The following is a 19,055-nucleotide window of genomic DNA, read 5'->3' on the forward strand; positions in this document are numbered from 1 at the left end:
AACAGCAAACTACTGCTATAGTGTTTTGTTGCAGGATACTTTTTCATGAATTTTAAATTATTTTGGCTCACTTTGTAGGTGTGGTTGCTCAAATTGTCATTCTTGTTGCCATCGGTCACAGTAGTATCTTTAAAAAAAACCAAAACCAAACTGAAACAAACAAAACACAAACACCCCTCACCCTTGCCAAAAAGGAAAACCAGAAAGAAAACATAGTCCTGGGAGTCATGGGTATCTTACTTGGAATCTTGTCTGTATGTATAAGATGCTTTTAAACAGGTTGGATCTTTTGTGAAGTAAACCAGATTCGAGAAATGAAAAATACTGAAGGACAACATGGATATTTTTAAACCTTTGAAGTAGAGCTTATGATTTTTGTATCATAATACTGATTGTCATGTATTAGAAGTATAAAATAGCATACTTTGTAAGTATAACAATATGGAATATGGAAATATGAAGTTGGCATTGTTCAAAAGTTTATTTTCCTGTTGACAGAAATTTAATTTTATATTGGAAATATACCAGCAAATTTTCTTTTTCCACAAAACTGGTTATAAAGTCATTTTAGTAGAAGAGAAGTGGGAGAGTTCGGAATAAATGAGAGGATTTTATGTAGAGATTTGATTAAACTAGCTGAAAATAGATTATGTAGGGTCAGGGTGTTTTTTTGTTAGAACCGACATATGTTTCTTTGTTTATAAATTGTTTCTATGCCCTTTTGTCTTCACCCAGTAGGATCTCAATTTACCTGTGATTGGAAAGGCTTAATAATTTATTAGGTCTACTAATGGTATTTAGAATAGGGTATTCATGAAACATTTTGGATATAATTTGAAAAACTTTTCATTTTTCTAATTTGACTTCACTTTTACAATAAGCTTGAAAAGTGAGAATTAAGCCTTGAATTATACTGTAATTTTGTCATGTTACATCCTTCTAAGTTAGGAATGTGAAACCATTATTCACATAGAAAAGTTCTTGTCATTAGTCACTCCTTAAATTGCGATTTTTGCCAATTTTTTTTTTAAATAGGCTTTGTTGGCTTGTTTATAATCTTCTAGTTAGATGCTTGTTGCTTTTCTCATAGAAATCTACTTTGTACTATATTTCTTTCTAAGGTAAGATACAGAAAATTACTATATGATAGAATAAGTATTTCTGTGAATATCAGTGTGACTTTCTAGGACCCTTGGTCAATTAACTGACTGCAAGGTTTGCCATATTGGTTACAGCAAAAGTACAATGTTTTAACTTGCAAGTTCCACATCTTAGGCATTTTAACCAATGAAATTCACATTGTGTACTTCTGTTGCATGTATAGTATATAATGCAAATCGTAATCTCAAGATTAATATCAAATTTGGGTAATAAGCATCTTTCATTAAAAGGTTTGCATAATGGTGACAGTACTTTTAAATTTTTAATTGTTCTATAGCATAAATTAAGACATTTGGGGGAGGAGGGTAAAATCTGGAGTTATAATTAAAGAACTGATTTGATAGTGTCTTGTAAGTGGGGAAGCTTTCAGATCAATGGCGATGCTGATGTTGCATTTTCTTTTATGCATAGATTCTGGATTGGTTTGTACAGATTTGTTTAGCACTAAAACACATACATGATAGAAAAATCTTGCATCGGGACATAAAGTCACAGGTATGTAGGTCACTGGTTTTCAGCTGAATTTACTTCCAAAGTGATTAAATTCATATCTTGCTAGTGTAAGTTGGCAAATTATGGAAAACAGTCATTTTATGTAAACATTTCTAATACTGGAAACACTTTTTCAGAATCGTCTGCAGGAGGTTTATATGATATTTTTACAAGCCGATGAGGCTATCTGATGAAGCTACCTGAGTGTTACTCATATATTTGTGTGGGGACAGGAAAGGTTATACTTGAGAATGTGTAGTATTATTTTCTGATTTTAATGAAGTAGGACTAGAATAAGTCTGGTGTTCCACAGTAGTCAGTAACACTACTACCAGTGACTTAAGAGGGATTGATGGTAGAAAACTTTCTTTTTCCCAAAACATACAGAGAACAAAAAGTGTGCAATTGTATGAATATTTTAATTAACAGACTTCTTAACATTTCTATATCAAGAATATATTTTTAACCAAAGATGGAACAATACAGCTGGGAGATTTTGGAATCGCCAGAGTTCTTAACAGGTAAATCCTTTTTGATACTGTTTTTTCTCTCACTTAATCTGTATCGCTTTGATCAAGGAAAACACAATCTGTACTTCATGTGAGCTAACCAGTTAACATCCATTCTTATTTTTTTCTTAGTACTGCAGAGTTGGCTCGCACTTGCATAGGAACACCATACTATTTATCGCCTGAAATATGTCAGAACAAGCCTTACAATAATAAAAGGTAATTTTTTTTAAGGAGAAGAAAAACAGTTCTTTTAGGAATCTAAAGCTGTTCTAGTCTTATGATAGTGAACAGCTGTTAGTCTTTCTCTTACCTCAGTAGATACTGAGCCTCACTGTACAAGTGGGACCTTAGTAGGTCTGCAGTACAAAGCAATGTGATGCAGAGTTGACTTAGCTTAATGCTTGAAGTTTTAGATCTAGCTGTGTTCTTAATTATGGCTCTACTCTTGCCTGTCTGTTTTACTGCCTTAATTTATGCACTACAAATGTGAAACTGTTAATGATGAAAGACAGTAATTGTATTCTCTAAGCACATGCATAGATGGGTGTCTCAGCTTGCTCCAGATAACAAAGTCCTACAGGTACCTCACTTACACGCTTGCTGGCAGTAGGCTGTATCTGGTAACAGTGTCCCTGGTGTAATTAAAATGGTTGTTATCAAGTTACCCTTACACTGCACTAAGCTACTGCATTCATTTCTGTGAATGCCCTATACTAATTTCAATTGGTTTCTTAAAAGATAAAAGTTATTGTAATACCTTGCCCCTTAATTTCTTCTATGTAGGATTTATTATCCAGTGGTATTGCAACTAAATTCTGTAATCCTGTACTGAGTGAGGGTAAGGTGAGTCAGTGTTAAACAGAGAAAATTGACTTAGAGATGTATTTGCTGAATTAGGTGGTGAGTTTTGTTTGGTTTTTTGTTTGTTAAATTCAAAAACTTCCAGCTACTGTATATACTTAAAAAAAAAAGACTTTTTTTCCATATTTTGTCTCATTTCTGTGGTTACGGTGGTTCAGATGAAAATTTCTAAATCTGAAGCCAAAATAACCTCATATGGTTTTCAGGTTGACCTTATTTTTGGTTGTGGAATTTTTTTTTTTTTATTGTTGTTGTTCGGGGTTTTGTGGGGTCAAAGAAGTCCATACAGGGAACCTTGTACACACTCAAAATACAGCCTTTTCCTTTTCAAAGATAGACTTCACATATATAATTTACTTGGCAATGTTACACCTAGAACTAATTGTTAAGATATGTTCTCTTTGATTTAGTGATATCTGGGCCCTCGGTTGTGTTCTCTATGAAATGTGCACACTTAAACATGCGGTGAGTACAAACTTGGTGTGTCTATAAAAGAACAGTTATTTGAAACAGAAATTTTTTCTGATGTTGCATAGATGCGTTTTAGCTGACGAAAGGTTTTCGTGATAACTGTTTGGAAATTACCTTCAGCGTTCTCATCTCCGCTTCCTGTGCCGGCCACCATTTTCCATTGGCGTTTTGATTCGTTCCATTCTCTCAGAAGTCTCGGCACTTTTGTTAATAATGAATTGTGTCAGCTGAAAAAATTGTTAGGTGTTGTAACAAAGGATACCAGCAACAGTGTTTCTTTTTTTCAAAATGCTTGACTTCACTGAAAGTCTGAATTTGGACTCTCAGTTTTTGTGCAAATGAATTAATGTATTTCTGTTTAGAACAGGAATAATGCTTAGAAAAAGACTCCCATGGTGGAAGAGTTGCCTTCCCTCCCCTTCCTCTCTGTGCGTGTGTGTTGTTTTATCATCCATTTCCAGTTAGGAAGGGAAGAAAAACTTTTTTTTTCTTTTTTGTGTCTTGATTTGGATTTTTTTTGTGGGTTTCGTCTTCTTTGGGGTTTTTTTAGTAGCTATTTTTATTAAAAGAAAAGGATCATAACAATATGAAAATGGAAAAAAATTTCCAAGGGATGAGGGTTTAATTTCATTTCAAGCTTTTGTAATTTCTTATTGCTTAGTCTTTTATGTGACAACAATGCTGACAATGTTGCCTTTCTGAGAGTTGATTGCAACAAGTTGTTTTCCGTAAGCTGCATGATATGTATTGTTTTCTTTTTATTGTACAAATGAATTGAAATGGTGCCCTCTGTTTCCTGAGCTTAAATTGAAGTCTGAGCGTTCCTTCAGATTTCATGCTGAAGGAGTGTGAATACTTTACATTCTTTCATTTGAAATGTGGATTTGCTGAAAAGGGCAGAAGGCATGTGGTGGTTGAAAATGTTTGGAAGAGGAGATCGAGCAAATAATTATGTAATTATTTTTCTTATTTATATGTCATTTTGGCAACAGATTATTTTTAACTGCTGATGTAAACTGTTGATGACATTGAAAATATGTTTTGGTATGTTGAGGCAAGGGAAGGTGCTTTGTTAGTTTTCCTCATCATCTGTATATGCAGCCATGCGTGTGGACACACAGTCAGTAATATGTAGTAACTGTTTTCTTCCTTGTGCCATACAGTTTGAAGCCGGTAACATGAAGAACTTAGTACTGAAGATAATCTCTGGACCATTTCCTCCTGTTTCTGTGCATTACTCCTATGATCTACGTAATCTGCTGTCACAGTTATTTAAAAGGAATCCTAGGAATAGACCATCAGTAAACTCCATATTGGAGAAAAACTTTATAGCCAAACGGGTTGAAAAATTTCTCACACCAGAGGTATGGAGTTTGTTTTAATTCTAACTTCTCTAAAACATCATAGGACTTTTCTTTTTCTTTATTCTGATGTTAATATACAACATGGGAATTTGGAGTAATGGTATTACTTAGAGCTCTTATAGACAGAGTCAGTTAAGGACAAAATAATTTTACTCTGAACTGTAAAGAAAAGTCTCAAATTATTAAGTGTTATGTAGTTTCCATGAGTAAATCTAAATTATCATTTTCTGAAGTGCATTGTTTTGTGTGGATCTCTGTATCGTGAGGAATTGTGAGTGATATGTTGATTTATTTAAATATGTATCTTCTCATAAAATGGTGCTCTCAATGATTTCAGCTTCACTGCTGTATGGAATTACTTCAATCCATTTTTTGTTTGGAATTTGGAATGGCCTGAGAGCCTGTTCTAGGAAATATTGCTACGTAAAGTAATCTTTAAATTTCTTGATATTTAAATGTATCATGTGTATATAACCTCAAAGAAGTTGCTTGCTATTCTGTTTAGAATCTATCGATATCATTTTATGTCCATTAATGTCCTTTTATTATAAATCTAACCAAAAGAGATCAAGATTAACATGTGAATAGTACTGATATGAGGTAAATATAGGCAGAGAAAGGACATGGAGGAAATGCAATATAAAGAATTCTAATGGATTCTTACAACTAAAGAAATGTCATGAGAGGCCATACATAACTGGAATTTCTATTGTCTGCAAATAGACTTTCAACTAATAATAGTTCAGATTAAAGTTTCAGTGAAAGGTGAGATTCAGAAATCATAACAGATAAGTTTGTTCTAATATTTGCAACAAGAGTAGTTTGATCTGATTTTGTTTCCAGTTGTTAGAATGGATATGAAATTTTTATTTGTAGTTAGTCAAAGTATAATTACTAATTGACTGCCTCTGTCAACAGATGGTGATACTAATTTGTCCTAGATAGAGTATGAATACTTGTGCACAATATTTCCACCTGTATCTTTGACATGTTTGACTTAGAGGTGCTATCCAGTCTTAAAAGCAACAACAAACAAACAAAAAACAAAAACCAACCAAACAAAACACCAAAAACCAAACAAAAAAAACCCACAAAAAACCCCCACCAAAAAACAACAACAAAAAAACCCCACACCACAAAAACCCACAAAAAACCCCCAAATCACACAGAAAGCACCTTTTACATATTCAGCTGGAGGTGGTCATTACGTTCTGTGACAATGTCAGTGTATTCTCTGACACAGCTGTAATACTTATTTTCTTTCAGTATCATCCATGGCTAATGCTGTTGTCCTCTGTTTTACTTAGTCTAAGCTTAAGAGTTATTTCGTAGGTGACATCTTCAACGTGTTGCAACTATTGCTGAAACCCTACTCTTATATGTTAGGAAATCAGTCTTCCAGTTTTATGTAAATTCTTTTGTAATCTTCATAGTTACTAAGTTGCAGTAAAGAGTGAATCTAAATTAGCATAGTTGTTTTTAAAAAGGAGGGGCTCTTTGGAAGGTACTGAAGAGTCAAGTTTCTTTTCTGTCAGTAACTGTGTAATCATGGAAACATCATGCTTCAGATGTTACAGCTTACCACTCAAATAAAAGCTTTAAGATCAATGAAATACCATTAGTAGGAAACTGTTCTCATGTGTGACTTCTTGCTTACAGAATCTTTGATGCCAGACTGTACAGGTTAAAAACTTTTTCTGCCATCATGTGCGGAGTCGTAAGTTCTGCACATGGGTTCTTGTTTTGGTTTGGTTTTGAGGTTTTAACTCCTCAACATCCATTGTAACTGACTGGTAGTCTCTAAACAAGTCAAAGTAATCTAGATAGTTCAAGAATCTATAAAAACTGTTCCTTAACTGACACTTTGCACTTACTCTTGCTGCTCTTCCTTTAATCTTTTTCATTTCTACTATGTGGTTCTTGAGGTGTTGGGTTCAGAACCACCTGCAGTATTTAAAATGACGGCCTATTAATGTTTGAATGTTCTTTGTCTAGACTCAGATTTTTCACTCCAGTAAGGCTGTTTTCCATATTTTATTATGCTAATTCGATATGCCAGACAGCATGCCATATATGTTTTTTGTAGATACCCACATATGTATTCATCTTCCCATCTTGAAAAGGACAGTGAAAGTTGAAAGCTGCGAACACTTGACACAAGCTGTATGAGAAATTTAACTGTGGCATCTAGGCAGAAATCTAAAATAAATTATGCATAAAGCTATGTTAATGCTCACATTAACTTTCTTCTAGATTCTTAGCTAGTTTGTAAATGAGATAACATTTGTCACCCAGAAGTCAGACTGAGTTGCTTTTTTAAATTATTTGAGTAATTATGCCAAAAATGCTTGCAAATACTGAGTCCAGCCTCATATTCATATTAGTGATACTAAGTAGAATACATAAAGTTGAAAATTGAACACGAAGTTGAGTATTCATTTAAGTTTTGGTAAATACTTCTAGTTAGATGCTTACTGAGAATGGCAAACTTCTCTGAAAATATGTTCTTTCTAGCTTCAGTCATAAATGCTGATGGCTAACTCTTCAACTTTTTGTTTAGCTTATTGCAGAAGAATTCAACCACAAAATTTTCCAGAAGTTTGGACCACATGCTGCACCAGGTAAGTGGATCTGTAAAGTGCTTTGCCTTCAGCTCTGGCAAGACAGTGTGTAGCTTTGTTCTTTTACTTTTTTATTTGTTTGTTTTTTTGTTTGTTTTTGTTGTGTGCTCTTACACCTGATTGTAGAATTTTCAGGAAAAAAGAGAGAGGAAGCAATTTACCCTCCTCCCCTCAGCAGCTGGATGTATGTAGAGTACAAATGATGCAAATACAAACTATGGTCCTGTAAAATTTGAAGTGTACTCTTTCCTCTTGCAGTATGCTACACTTCCAAAATTTCAGGAGACAATGTAGACTGCAAATACTGGAAATAATTTATGTTGTGATCATGTGCCTTATTTTTACCCCTTAGTAATGACAAATGGCTAATGAGAAGTACCATTTCTTGCAAAAAATATGGGCGGTTTTGTTAGAGGTTCTAAGATAAGGCCCTGACTTCAGTCCAATTCAGTAGAATTTCTGCTACTGGTAGCAAAGTAGATCGTGGTTAGTTTTGTCAAGATGATCTTACCGTACTTCATTTTCCTGCAATAGTTGACCCATTTTTTTCCCTAGATTTCCTTCCCAATTATTTTATTTCCTTGTAATTACTTGAAGCTGTGGTAAGTGCTCTGGTGTCTTATGATAGTTTTGCTGTCCTGCTATTCTGTAGTAAGAGAGCCCTGATAACACAGAATCAAATCCACAATACTGGCATATTTTCAGGAACTCTGCAGGGAAAACAATATCCCTGGAAGCCATTAAAGCTCTTCCAGAACTCATTTGCTGCTGACAGTAGTGTTGCAGGTTTCAGTTCAGTGTTGTTAGTGGAGACAGGCCTATCTCTCCATTCCATTAGGAAAACTTTTCTGTGTGTGAGTGACAACTGTATCATAAAGCATGGCAGCTGAAATAAACTTCAGTTTTCCAATTCAGTTCACCAGACAAGGTGTTTTGGACAGCTGGGTGTTATGCATCAGCTCATGTGAATGAAGTATTAACAGTTCACCCTTTTTTCTCCAGTTATGCTGCTCTGAGACCTTTGGAGAGGGAAATAGGGCACACTGGCCAGCCTGGATAGCTGTAAAACAGGTTTTGTTGTTGCGGTGTTTTGTTTTTTTTTCTTTTCAGCTAAAAGACCAGGTCAAGAACAAACACTGACTTCAGTTGCACCAGCTCAAAAAATTACCAAACCTGCTGCAAAATATGGAGTGCCTTTAACTATCAGGAAGTCTTGTGGTGCACCTAAAAAGCCTAATGAGAAGAAGCCATTGACTAAGTCTAGACAGGTAAGAAACTAAGTTAGTTAAATTGAACTATTTTGTTCATACCTTATTTAAATGCTAAAAAAATTCTATGCCTTCTTTTTCAAAATGTCTTGGTATGTGGACACATGCAGCTGCAGAGAAAGTAGCATTAATAGCTTAAATGCTTGGCTTGCTTCATTATTGATCTTTTTGTTGTTTAGTTGATTTTAATATGATGATTTCTGTAGACTGCTACCTTAGGTTTGGGTTTTAAATTCACTGCTGAATTACATTTGCATGTTTTCATTTGCTTTGTTGGTGTTAACCACTCTTAGAAATATTGTAAGTCTGTCAGACATACCAAAATTATTGACTCTGGATAAGAATCTGTGCATCTTTCTTCCTTATTCAAAAATAATCTCAAGTTTTCAAAACATTAAAACTTTTTTTAGCTATTTTACAAAGTTTTGTCAGCCAGAGAAACTGTGTAATTGGAAGAGGTGTTTCCTGGATTTAATTCCATGAGCTGATGAGAAATAGTCTTCTGTATACCTTCATACAGTACTTTCGATCTTTCCTTCAGTTGTCTTCTCTGTATTCCTTACAATATAAAACTTTTATTCTCTCTCTCTTTATTCCTTTAATTACTACATTGCCAGGAGATGTTTGTTACAGCTAATATTGAACTATATGCACGTGCCAAACAACTAGCAAACAAGAAGTTCCTATTTCAACAAAGGAGAACTAATTCAAATTTTCTTCTGAATAAGTAATATTGTTGTGGGGTTTGTTTGGGTTTTTTTTCCTTTTCCCCGTGGCACTTCAGGGAACATAATACTAAGATCTCTATCCATCTGTTAAATTTGATAGTTGGATAGAAAATTATCCTTGAGATACAAATTATCTGTGAGGCTCAAAAGTTATGAGAGGTTTAGAGAAAAGCTCATTGATCACACAAGCCTTGTTGGCTTGTGATGCACATTTGCAAGCAAGAGGACAGGAAGGCACAGACTTCTTGTGCGTCCTTATGAGATCACGAGGTTTATATGTTTGAAGATGTGGTTGCACAACCATCTGCTGCTCTTTATAATCGGTTTCACCAGCCAACCCCAATCCATCTTGCCTAGAGACCTAAAATGGCAGGGAAGAGACTGAGGAAGTATCTACTCTTCCTGCATGTAGAGTCAGTAACACTGCAATTTTAAGATATAGTCTTTGTGCGAATTGAACCTGGTAATAAGGGATAAAATGTAGCATAGAAACAATGGCTACAGTGTAATATAAATTTTATTCTCTTTGTTGTTCCAGGGTGTTCTGAGCTTGCAACTGTCAACTGGCTTTTTAAAGGAGCATGTAACAATCATCTCTTTTGTTTAGTAGTCTTACATTAACATTACAATATTACAAGTCTCTGAAGGTTTCTGACTTCCACCATTCTTGATTTTAAAATACTCATTTGACAGGATTGTAGGTTGTCAAGAGAAAATACTGTGAAGCTTTCTGCGTTCTAGTATGGTCAGAAGAAACAAAAGCTTTAAAAGTAACCATCGCATTTTTGAGAAGATTGGAGTAAGCTGCATGCTTTTAAGTGTAGCTTCTGCTTCAGCAGGTATTCAGTGGTGGCTGTGTTCTCATGTTCCACATGTAACAGGAACTTTGGTTAGTCAGAACCAAGTGAAGAACCAAGCAAAAGAGCCCTAGGATAACCTAACACATCTTTTCTCCAAATAAGAGACTCTTAATATCCAGGCACCCTCAAAGACTTACTAAGAAAAGGTTGTAATGCAGAGTGATACCACCAGAGAAGAAAAATTAAGAGAAAACAGATTTAAAAATTATTGCCTTCTGCTTTTGAGACAGAACTTTTAGTACAGGATGAACAAGTACAATAGCATTTACCCCTAGTTCCTAGCAGTGCTTTTTACTTAAAACCTCTTGAATAAGCAAGTATTTTAAGCCCCATTTTGTGTACACTCAGTTGTGGGTTTAAGATTTTTTTTCTGATTAGAATTTTTCTCTCATTCTTGCATCATGCTGTCTAATTTGAAGTTTCACCTTTTATGCAGACCTTTCCAGCTCCTAGAAGAAAGGAGTAAAATGTTTGAGGTATCATAAAATCATCTGTTAATTTTCAAACTAAGCAAAATCTAAGTCCAAAGCAAGAATGACAAAATACAACCTTCAAACCTTTCCTCCTTATCTTTTTTCTCAAACATATAGCAGTGATCTTTATTTTCTTTTTAATCTTCATGGATATAGACCTGCTATTGGAGCAATAACCCATCTTGACAGAGACTTGACAGAGTAATGGCTCAGTAATAAATACCAAATTATATGCTTATTTTTCAGGAACCTTCAAAAAAGAAAAGGTTAGAATTGCCTGAAAAAGAAAGACGCCAGAGAGAGCAGGTAGACGAGATTCTTGAGACTTTTCGTTATTCCCCTATAGTAATTTTAATGAAATACCTTGTGGTGTGGTGTGTTGTGTAAGAATATGTAGTAGTTTGATTTCCCAGTTACTAAACACGTTTAATCCTTACGTATTTCAGATCAGTTTACTGAAGGCAGATGAAACGAGAAGATTGGAAAAAGAAAGGGTAAAATATGTTTAAAATGTGTTAATAGTGAAGTTCAATTTTTATTTAGTGGTTCCTTGAATTTTGTTTTCCTGTATTGTTTTCTCCTTCAGATGGAACGAATAAACAGAGCCAGGGAACAAGGATGGAGGAATGTGCTTGGTTCAGGTGGAAGTGGTGTTAAGGTTGGCAGCAGATGCAGAAATGTGGTGTAGTCTGTTTCCCCCACCTTTGATTATCTGGCATGGTCTTGTCTTTTCAGAAAGATCTGCTCTTGGAGGATAACTCTTGCCCATTAATAATCTATAGATAATTTAAGAGAAACTTTAACAGTTCCTCCCCTGGCCTTTTGGAGGTTATGTGCAATTTTCATTTTTAATGCTTACTAAATTTCTGAATCTCTTCTCCTTCTGCCAGTAATGGTTTCCATGCACCACTTTTTTATTGCCACACCTGCTTTTGCTCCTTTTCCTTTGCTGAATCTATGCATGAACAGCTTCTTTCACATTCGAGTTTGTTCTTGAATTTTTTTGTTTCCAGGTTCTCATTATATAATAATGGACCTCTTTCACATTATTAAACACCTGCTCCTAAGCATTCCTTGTTATTTGGCAACATAAATGTTTACATATATTGGTAAGATGTTTGGAGGGGGGATAAAAAAAATCCTGAATAGATCTAATTTTTTTCTGAATGCAGTGCACTGTTCAGCCATTCATGTCCTGCATAATTTAATTTGATTCCTATGACAGCTGCTTTTTGCGTATTTGTGTGTGTCATAATCTCATGGAAACATAACTGTCTTGGGAAGTAGTCTCATGAAATTAGGTTAATACAAAGGTCTGGCTACTTTCATCAGACAGAGCCAATGCAGGAATTTGAGTAGTGCTGTAGTCTAAAGCTATCTGACAATAAAAAGTGGACTGAAACACTGCTATTCATTGTGGTGGTGTAGTGAGTCTTACAAAAATACTCACTATAAACATGTTTAGTAGGGTTTTTGTAAGCAAGCTCTGACTGAGCAGTATAGTCAAAGTGAAGAGAGGTTTTATTACTGTTCCTTGTACAGAAATGAGGAATATACAAACACTGACCAAGTTTTAGTAACTGCTTATTAAATATTTCACTTCCAAATAGACATCGTCTTTGGATGTGTGCCACACATCATATAAAGCTTAAACAAAAAAGCAAATTTAGGCATACCAGACTTTCAAAACTACTGGGTGCTGATTTAATGAAAAAAAATCAAAAAATATAGTTTGGTCCTTATGCAGTTCTTCTCTCTCTCACAAGATCAAACTGGCAGGCGCCGATACAAGCTTCCATACAACACAATATGCATTCATCATCATGTTTGGATGAGAGATGCATATATTCCTGAACACAATATTTCTGATAAACTTTAAGAGTTTTACTGCAAACATACAAAGTGTTCTATTATAGCTACAGCTGCATGTTATCAGTATTCTCAGTTACCAAGGGAAACTGAGGTCCAGCGCCTGTGCCTGTTTTCACTAAGTGCCTCTGGTGGAAAACATGGCAGACAGGCAGAAAAAATAATTGAAATGTCTTCTCCAAATTGGAGAAGTTTGTTTAGTACAAATCTTACTGTTTACCGTCACTCCAGGTTTCCATATTCTGTTATTCTTGAGTTAATTATCCTTTTCCTTTCTCCAGCATGAGGGCAGTGTATCCAGCAACTCCCTGATAATACTGTTGAATAGCATGGCTCAAACTTTCCAGTGACACAAGCCAAATAGCATCTTATGAAGGCACAGCAGGGTCATGCACTGCATGATTCTGTCCTGTTATCTTTTTGGTTTGGTTACTGGCACCTGTTTCCGAGGGCAAGTAGGGAAAGAGGTGACAAGGATTTGGCTTTGGGTTTGTGGTTTTAGTGGGGGCTGGAACTGTTCTGCAGACTGCTGATGAGCACCTGCTTCATAGCATTTGCCCAGATATTGATCATAGTATTTCTTTAGATTTTGAAAACTAACTCTGATAGGTGAAATCTTGAATAGTATCTAAAGGAAGACTTCTCCTTCTATTTGCAGAAACTGTAATCTTGTCTAGTTATTTTTATTCAGATGAACAGTATACCTACATATTTGAATGCCTGGATAAATCCTTGATTTAGTACTTTGTCATCTGGATTATGGGAAGCTGTTGATGGGCATTGAGCAACTGAAACTCAGAATTTGAGATTAATTCCATTGTCAGATATAGTCTCTTCAAGAACTTCTAAATAGGCAATATTAAACCTGTCATATCTGCATTCACCTGTTTGAATTTATTTAAAATAATTCAGAGCACTCTGGAAGGAAGATTGACTCTATTGTTAAAACAAATTCCGTAGATTCACTACCATGGGCTATTTGATTGCTTCTACCAGGTGTAAAGGGAACATTTTTATGCATGTGCTGACAACCTTAACCTTGTTTTGCCTTTCACATTTTCTGCATCCATCCTTGGCTACTACTCTACACAGCTGCTTGAAATGTTATTTTTTTCATTATTTTCACACAAAGATTCTGCAGGAATTCTAATTCTTTGAGAATGACAGGGATAATTCACATAAAGCAATAGCTTGTGGTAGATATTCTCATGATCTGAGCTTTAGTAGGGAAGCATCTTAATTTTGGTGATGAATTCACATTATAGGTTGGTAGCAAGGGGACTCTTAAATAAATCTACTTCAGTTGCTATTGTATTGCTTTTTGTGCTGAAAGTTTGATTTTTGCCATGTAAAATTATCTCTGTTTACATTTCAATGGATTTGTTATCAGTGGCTTCCAAAATGTGTGACAGATGCCTCATGTTTAACTAGACTGTTATTAGAGGAAAGTTAAATGGTGTTTTATTCTGGACTGCTAACAGAAAAATAAGCTTTTAATTCATCTATCTTGTAGTTCGTTAAAATAGGGGCATGGCTGGGTTAAAACTAGGACCAATTCAGAATTGCTGCAGAATATGTTAATGCTGTTATTCTGCTCAAGAAGTGAAAATTGGAAGGGCTTCTTCAAAACACTATTTGAGATTTCCCCCTACCCTTTTTGGTTTCCAGGCACCGTATTATGTTGGCGGAGGTGGTGTTGGTCCTTTGCCTGTGTCTTCCAGAGGACACTATGAACACTATCACGCTATTTTTGACCAGATGCAACAGCAAAAGGAAAACGTTAGAGTAGCTGAAGAGAGGGAAGCCAAATTGAGGGCAAAACTACAAGACCGAGAAGTTCTTGAAAGGTATGGCTACCTTCCATTAGAAGTTACATGTGGTCTGCTTTAGATGAAAGTAATGAAAGTCACTGTACATATTTATCTACAGAGGAATTCCACCTGGAACACGTCCAGGAGTTCCTAGGGGACCTGCAGGTCATCACCATTTACCTGATCTTGGTGCAGTTAGGAAAAAAGTGAAAAGATTGAAGGAGGTGTCTAAACAAGCCAGTGCAAACAGGTTGGACTATGCTAATCCATAAATCTGTCCTTACATGTTAGATTTTTGTTCTGTCTGGTTTCATTTAGTAGTTGGACATGTCTCAAAATCACTTTTATCCATTGGTAATTTGCTGTCTGTTTGTGTGTTAGTCCCTCACAGACCACAACTCTTTTAGAACCAATGGAGACCTTGGCTTCTACAATAGTGGAAAAAATGGTTTACTAAGAAAACGTAGCTAAACTAGATTTCAGACAAAATTCTTGGCTTAATGTGGTTGCAGATAACAACATAAGCCTCCTCCTTTGCTTTTTTCATAGTTCCGCTTTTTGCATTACCTGACAAGATGCTTCCTTCTGCTGTCATCTCACTCTCCCTGCCTTCTCTTCACCCGAGAGTTTGACACTGTAGCATAGGAAAGTGTCTAGAATGCTCGCAGAATTGTTACCTCTTGTTTACCGATCAGTGGAAAACTTCTAGGAGCTTTCTTCATTGCGATGTGAATGCCAGATGTTACAATGGTTATAATTCGATATTCTGATATCAAATTAGAATATCTAATTCTAATTACTCTAAACTGAGTATTTTTATCTATGAAAGGATTGTAAACAAGTATTGATTTTTTTTTTTTGATGATTTCACTCTTTCAAATACCTTTTCAAAACTTCTTTGCTCTCCTTTATATCTGTTAATATTGCCCAAAGAACTGTGTTTGCAGTTGTGACCAGTGAATGGGAGAATATTGTTTTTCTGTAAGTTCAGTACGTGAGCATTACTAACTAAACTTCCTAGAAGGACAAATTTTCTCCTGCATTATTTGAACCTCCGCAGAGCCATGCCATGGAGGAAGAAATACGTGGAGTTAATGTGAGGAGAAGGAAAGGACCAAAGAAAATGTTTGTTCTTCTAACTAATTTTATTCAGTTTTATGTTCTAATATAATATATATTTGCTTATACAGATTCTTTACTATTTTAAAATTTGCAGCAATAACATAACATGTTTAACACTGATGGTACAATTTTGAAAGCTACGAGGTATATTTTATTTTCTCTATAGTAATTTAAGCTAATTAAAATTCTTCCTGGCACAACCTAATACTGGAAGGTGTATTTTACCAGCTGTATTTTAATGTAATGTAATTTAATTTAATGTAAATTAAATATATGTATTTCCATACTCCTCTATTTATTCTCAATACTTTTCACAAATGCACAATCCCCAAATCTTGTCTAGGTTAGGAAACAGTTTACCTTGTACATTTGACAATATTAAATGATACTTGTTTACACCCAGGTAAACTTTTCAAAATGTATTAAAATCAAGAGAAACTATAGCAGAGGGCTGCAAATTATGAATAACATGTCGATCAGAAAGAGAAACCAATTCAGTATTTCTTAAATACATGAATTTGGAAGCACTCAATGAAAATACTGTGTAGAAATTTCAGAACAGAGAGAGATTGTTTTTTTTTCTGTTTATAAACTGGATTACCTTTAGCCTTAAATTGAGATGCTGTTTCTTAACATTTTAAATGTGTTAAGAATTTGTATTTTATTATCTAGAAGCAATTCTATTATGATAGCTAGTCTAGCAGTATTTCTGTCCTACACTTTATTCTTTCAGCTGGATGCAAAATAAATATTCATGATGTTTAGCTCAAATGAAGAATTTAAATAATAACTATGTTAAAGAGAGGTAATTTAGAGCATATATTAAAGAAGTTGAGAAATCTTCAAGTTGCAGTCTTTCTGATTACACTACCACTAACGTAAAGCTAAGTATATTCAGCATCAACAATCATTAAAAATTGTCTTTTGGACAGAAGTGCAGCTTCTAGGTTAAATGTTTAGTGAAACAAGTCACACAGCTTTAGAGTGGGAAAAAACATCATAAAATGTAGTTGAAATAAGTTTTTCCTGTGAATTTGGTTTGAGAGAAATAGGTTTGGCTTTGTTTGGTTTTGCTTGGGAAGCACCTCTCCTCCAACACTCTAAGCTTCATGCTGTGTGACAAACTTCTGCTGCATGACAGGATTTTGGACAGATTTCACTATCCACCAACTGAGTTCATACATAATTAAAAGCTCAAGTGAATATCTTATAGTGAGTCAGGTATGTGTATACAAAGATTGTCAATTGTTTGATTCTTTATCAGTAACACCTGTGTGGATTGTCTTGCCTTTTCAGAGCAGCTGCAGTATTTGCTTTATTGTATTAAAGTAGTTTTATCTCTGTCTTCCTTTTAGTGAATTGTAGCACATGGACGAATTTTCATTTCCTTGTTACTTGGGGGTAGGGGGAAGAAAAATTAAAATGCAAGGATTTTAATTAATGTATAATTAATTTATGAATGAGTAGCAATAGCTTCCTGTATTGCAAAACTTCTCTTTCTTTAACTGACTCAGCCTGATGTATTGTTGCTCTTGGTTTATTCCAAGTTCCTGCCTGTTTCTGAACGCCCAATACTCCTCACTTAAAGGAGCCCAGGGGAACCTCAGAAAGGCCACATCATTTTACCATTTGTTAGAATATTTTACACCATTTCTCAGTGTTGTTTTTTTTTTTTTTAATACAAAACTTCCTCTGAGTCCACTTCTAACCAATTTGTCAGAAACTGGTTTCTTTACAAAACGATATTATGCATGTACTCATAGACTTGCTGGATGCTCAGTTATGGTAACTTAAACACAGCCACCTTGTCTACCCAAGCAGGTCCCTGACCTGGGGTGGAACTTGTCAAAAACCAACCTTCTTGTTATGGCTGATTCTAAGGTAGGAAAATTCCTACCTTTGAAAGCAAATGAAAGATCTCCCAAGATTCCCCAAAGGGAGTTGCCAGAACACTGAGAATAGTAGCACCATACTAATTATCTAAGTGGTAAAAGCTCTTACTCCAAACATAGGACAATCTTGAAAGGCTGTTGCACTATTTACCTTCCTGATTGGCTCGTGTGTGAGTTCTTGCTCATGTCTGAAGGGAAATCTTGAAGGAGTCTTCTTTTTCACGAATTATAACAATAATGAAACAAGCTGAGGCACTTTCAGAATTAAACACACCAAGATTACGTTTTGATGTTCATTTTTGTTTTGATGACAAGTATTTTGAAGGAAAACAGTGGCTTGGTTTTATTTTTTATAGTTGTTCTTCTAACTTACCAACACTCCATTGTGTGGCAGTCTGACTTGTATTTCGGCCAATGAAAGGCATTTTTTGAAGATGCCTTTCTCGTAGAAAGTTGCTTTTTTTTCCTGTGTGTGTTCTAGATAGAATAAATTGGGGGTGTGTTCAGAGTGTCATATTTCAGACACTTTCATCTTGCTGTGTTGAAATTACTCAGGCAAAAAGGATGGATAGCTACAGATAGAGCAAAGCAAGTCGAAGAATTCTGGCAACGAAAGAGAGAAGCCATGGAGAACAAAGCCAGAGCTCAGGGACACATGGTATGAAATCTGGTCTTCCTATGTATATTAGCATGCTTTACGAGTCTTTGAAGTAGCATCATAACCATGAAATGCTGACTAAATAATTTCTTTAAGTATTAAAAAGAGGAGAATGGGAGGTAAGTTTTCTGCATTTTGTTGCTAATTTTAGTAAAACGTTTTGTGCAATTGTAAATTTGTGCAAATAGTAAAATAATTGTGCAATACATTTCTCATTACTGTAAACTTATAAGCAGAGGAAAATACCTTTGTTTGCATGTGTCTAACTTCATTTACATTTTTTCTGTTCATAGCTTTAGACTCTTCGTTAAAATTAAACTTCATGTGTTACACAGTAGCTTGAATGTAAAATGAAGTTTAATTAAACTGATACAGCTACTGATCAGACAAAGTAGTGTATTTTAGGAGAATACATTCTGCTGATTGAAAAGGTGTTATAAAGTCATCCATATTTGTCAACGTTGGCCTTTATAAAACCTTCCTTCTTCAGGGATTAAGTAGTAGATAGTGTCACAAGATGTTCTTTATGCTTATTGTTCTAAATTCAGTATTCCTTTTGGAAGTTTAAAACATATATTGGAAATGATTCATCTGCACTAGGACTTTGTGTGGTTGAACTTTGTGTTTTCATAACATGGAGAGTTTTTTGTTTTGAATGCTTTTCTACACTATTCATGTACAATCTAGTGACAATATCTCTGTCAGCTGCTGAAATTAAGCTGAGTGTTCTGAAGTTGCAGTGAGATGAGACAACTGCAGATTTTTATATATATTATATATATATATAAAAGCATCTCCTGAGTTATACCTGATAATCAGGTTACGATTTACAGCCAGGTCTGAATGTCAGAGATTATTTCACTTACAGTAAACAATTCTTAGAGACTTTGAT

General features: G+C 35.0%; 1 protein-coding gene across 12 annotated transcripts in view; it reads left to right on the forward strand.

Annotated features, from left to right (window-relative positions):
* NEK1 (NIMA related kinase 1) overlaps window positions 1-19,055 on the forward strand; it is a 47,052-nt gene that overhangs the window by 5,462 nt on the left and 22,535 nt on the right. For 7 of the 12 annotated variants that reach the window (XM_051790153.1, XM_051790159.1, XM_051790158.1 and 4 more), the window contains 13 exons: window positions 1,573-1,656; window positions 2,107-2,174; window positions 2,295-2,381; window positions 3,437-3,491; window positions 4,661-4,861; window positions 7,422-7,482; window positions 8,593-8,750; window positions 11,058-11,117; window positions 11,258-11,305; window positions 11,398-11,469; window positions 14,349-14,527; window positions 14,610-14,741; window positions 18,061-18,163. In XM_051790153.1, coding sequence (XP_051646113.1) covers window positions 1,573-1,656; window positions 2,107-2,174; window positions 2,295-2,381; window positions 3,437-3,491; window positions 4,661-4,861; window positions 7,422-7,482; window positions 8,593-8,750; window positions 11,058-11,117; window positions 11,258-11,305; window positions 11,398-11,469; window positions 14,349-14,527; window positions 14,610-14,741; window positions 18,061-18,163 — 1,308 coding nt within the window. Of the gene's footprint in view, window positions 1-1,572; window positions 1,657-2,082; window positions 2,175-2,294; window positions 2,382-3,436; window positions 3,492-4,660; window positions 4,862-7,421; window positions 7,483-8,592; window positions 8,751-11,057; window positions 11,118-11,257; window positions 11,306-11,397; window positions 11,470-14,348; window positions 14,528-14,609; window positions 14,742-18,060; window positions 18,164-19,055 lie in introns of those variants that run through there. The other 5 variants (XM_051790160.1, XM_051790161.1, XM_051790165.1 and 2 more) reach the window with 4 other exon arrangements.

The sequence above is a fragment of the Manacus candei genome, unplaced genomic scaffold (assembly GCF_025592945.1).
Source record: "Manacus candei isolate 608988 ecotype Guabito, Panama unplaced genomic scaffold, ASM2559294v1 h1tg000028l, whole genome shotgun sequence".
Taxonomy (NCBI): domain Eukaryota; kingdom Metazoa; phylum Chordata; class Aves; order Passeriformes; family Pipridae; genus Manacus; species Manacus candei.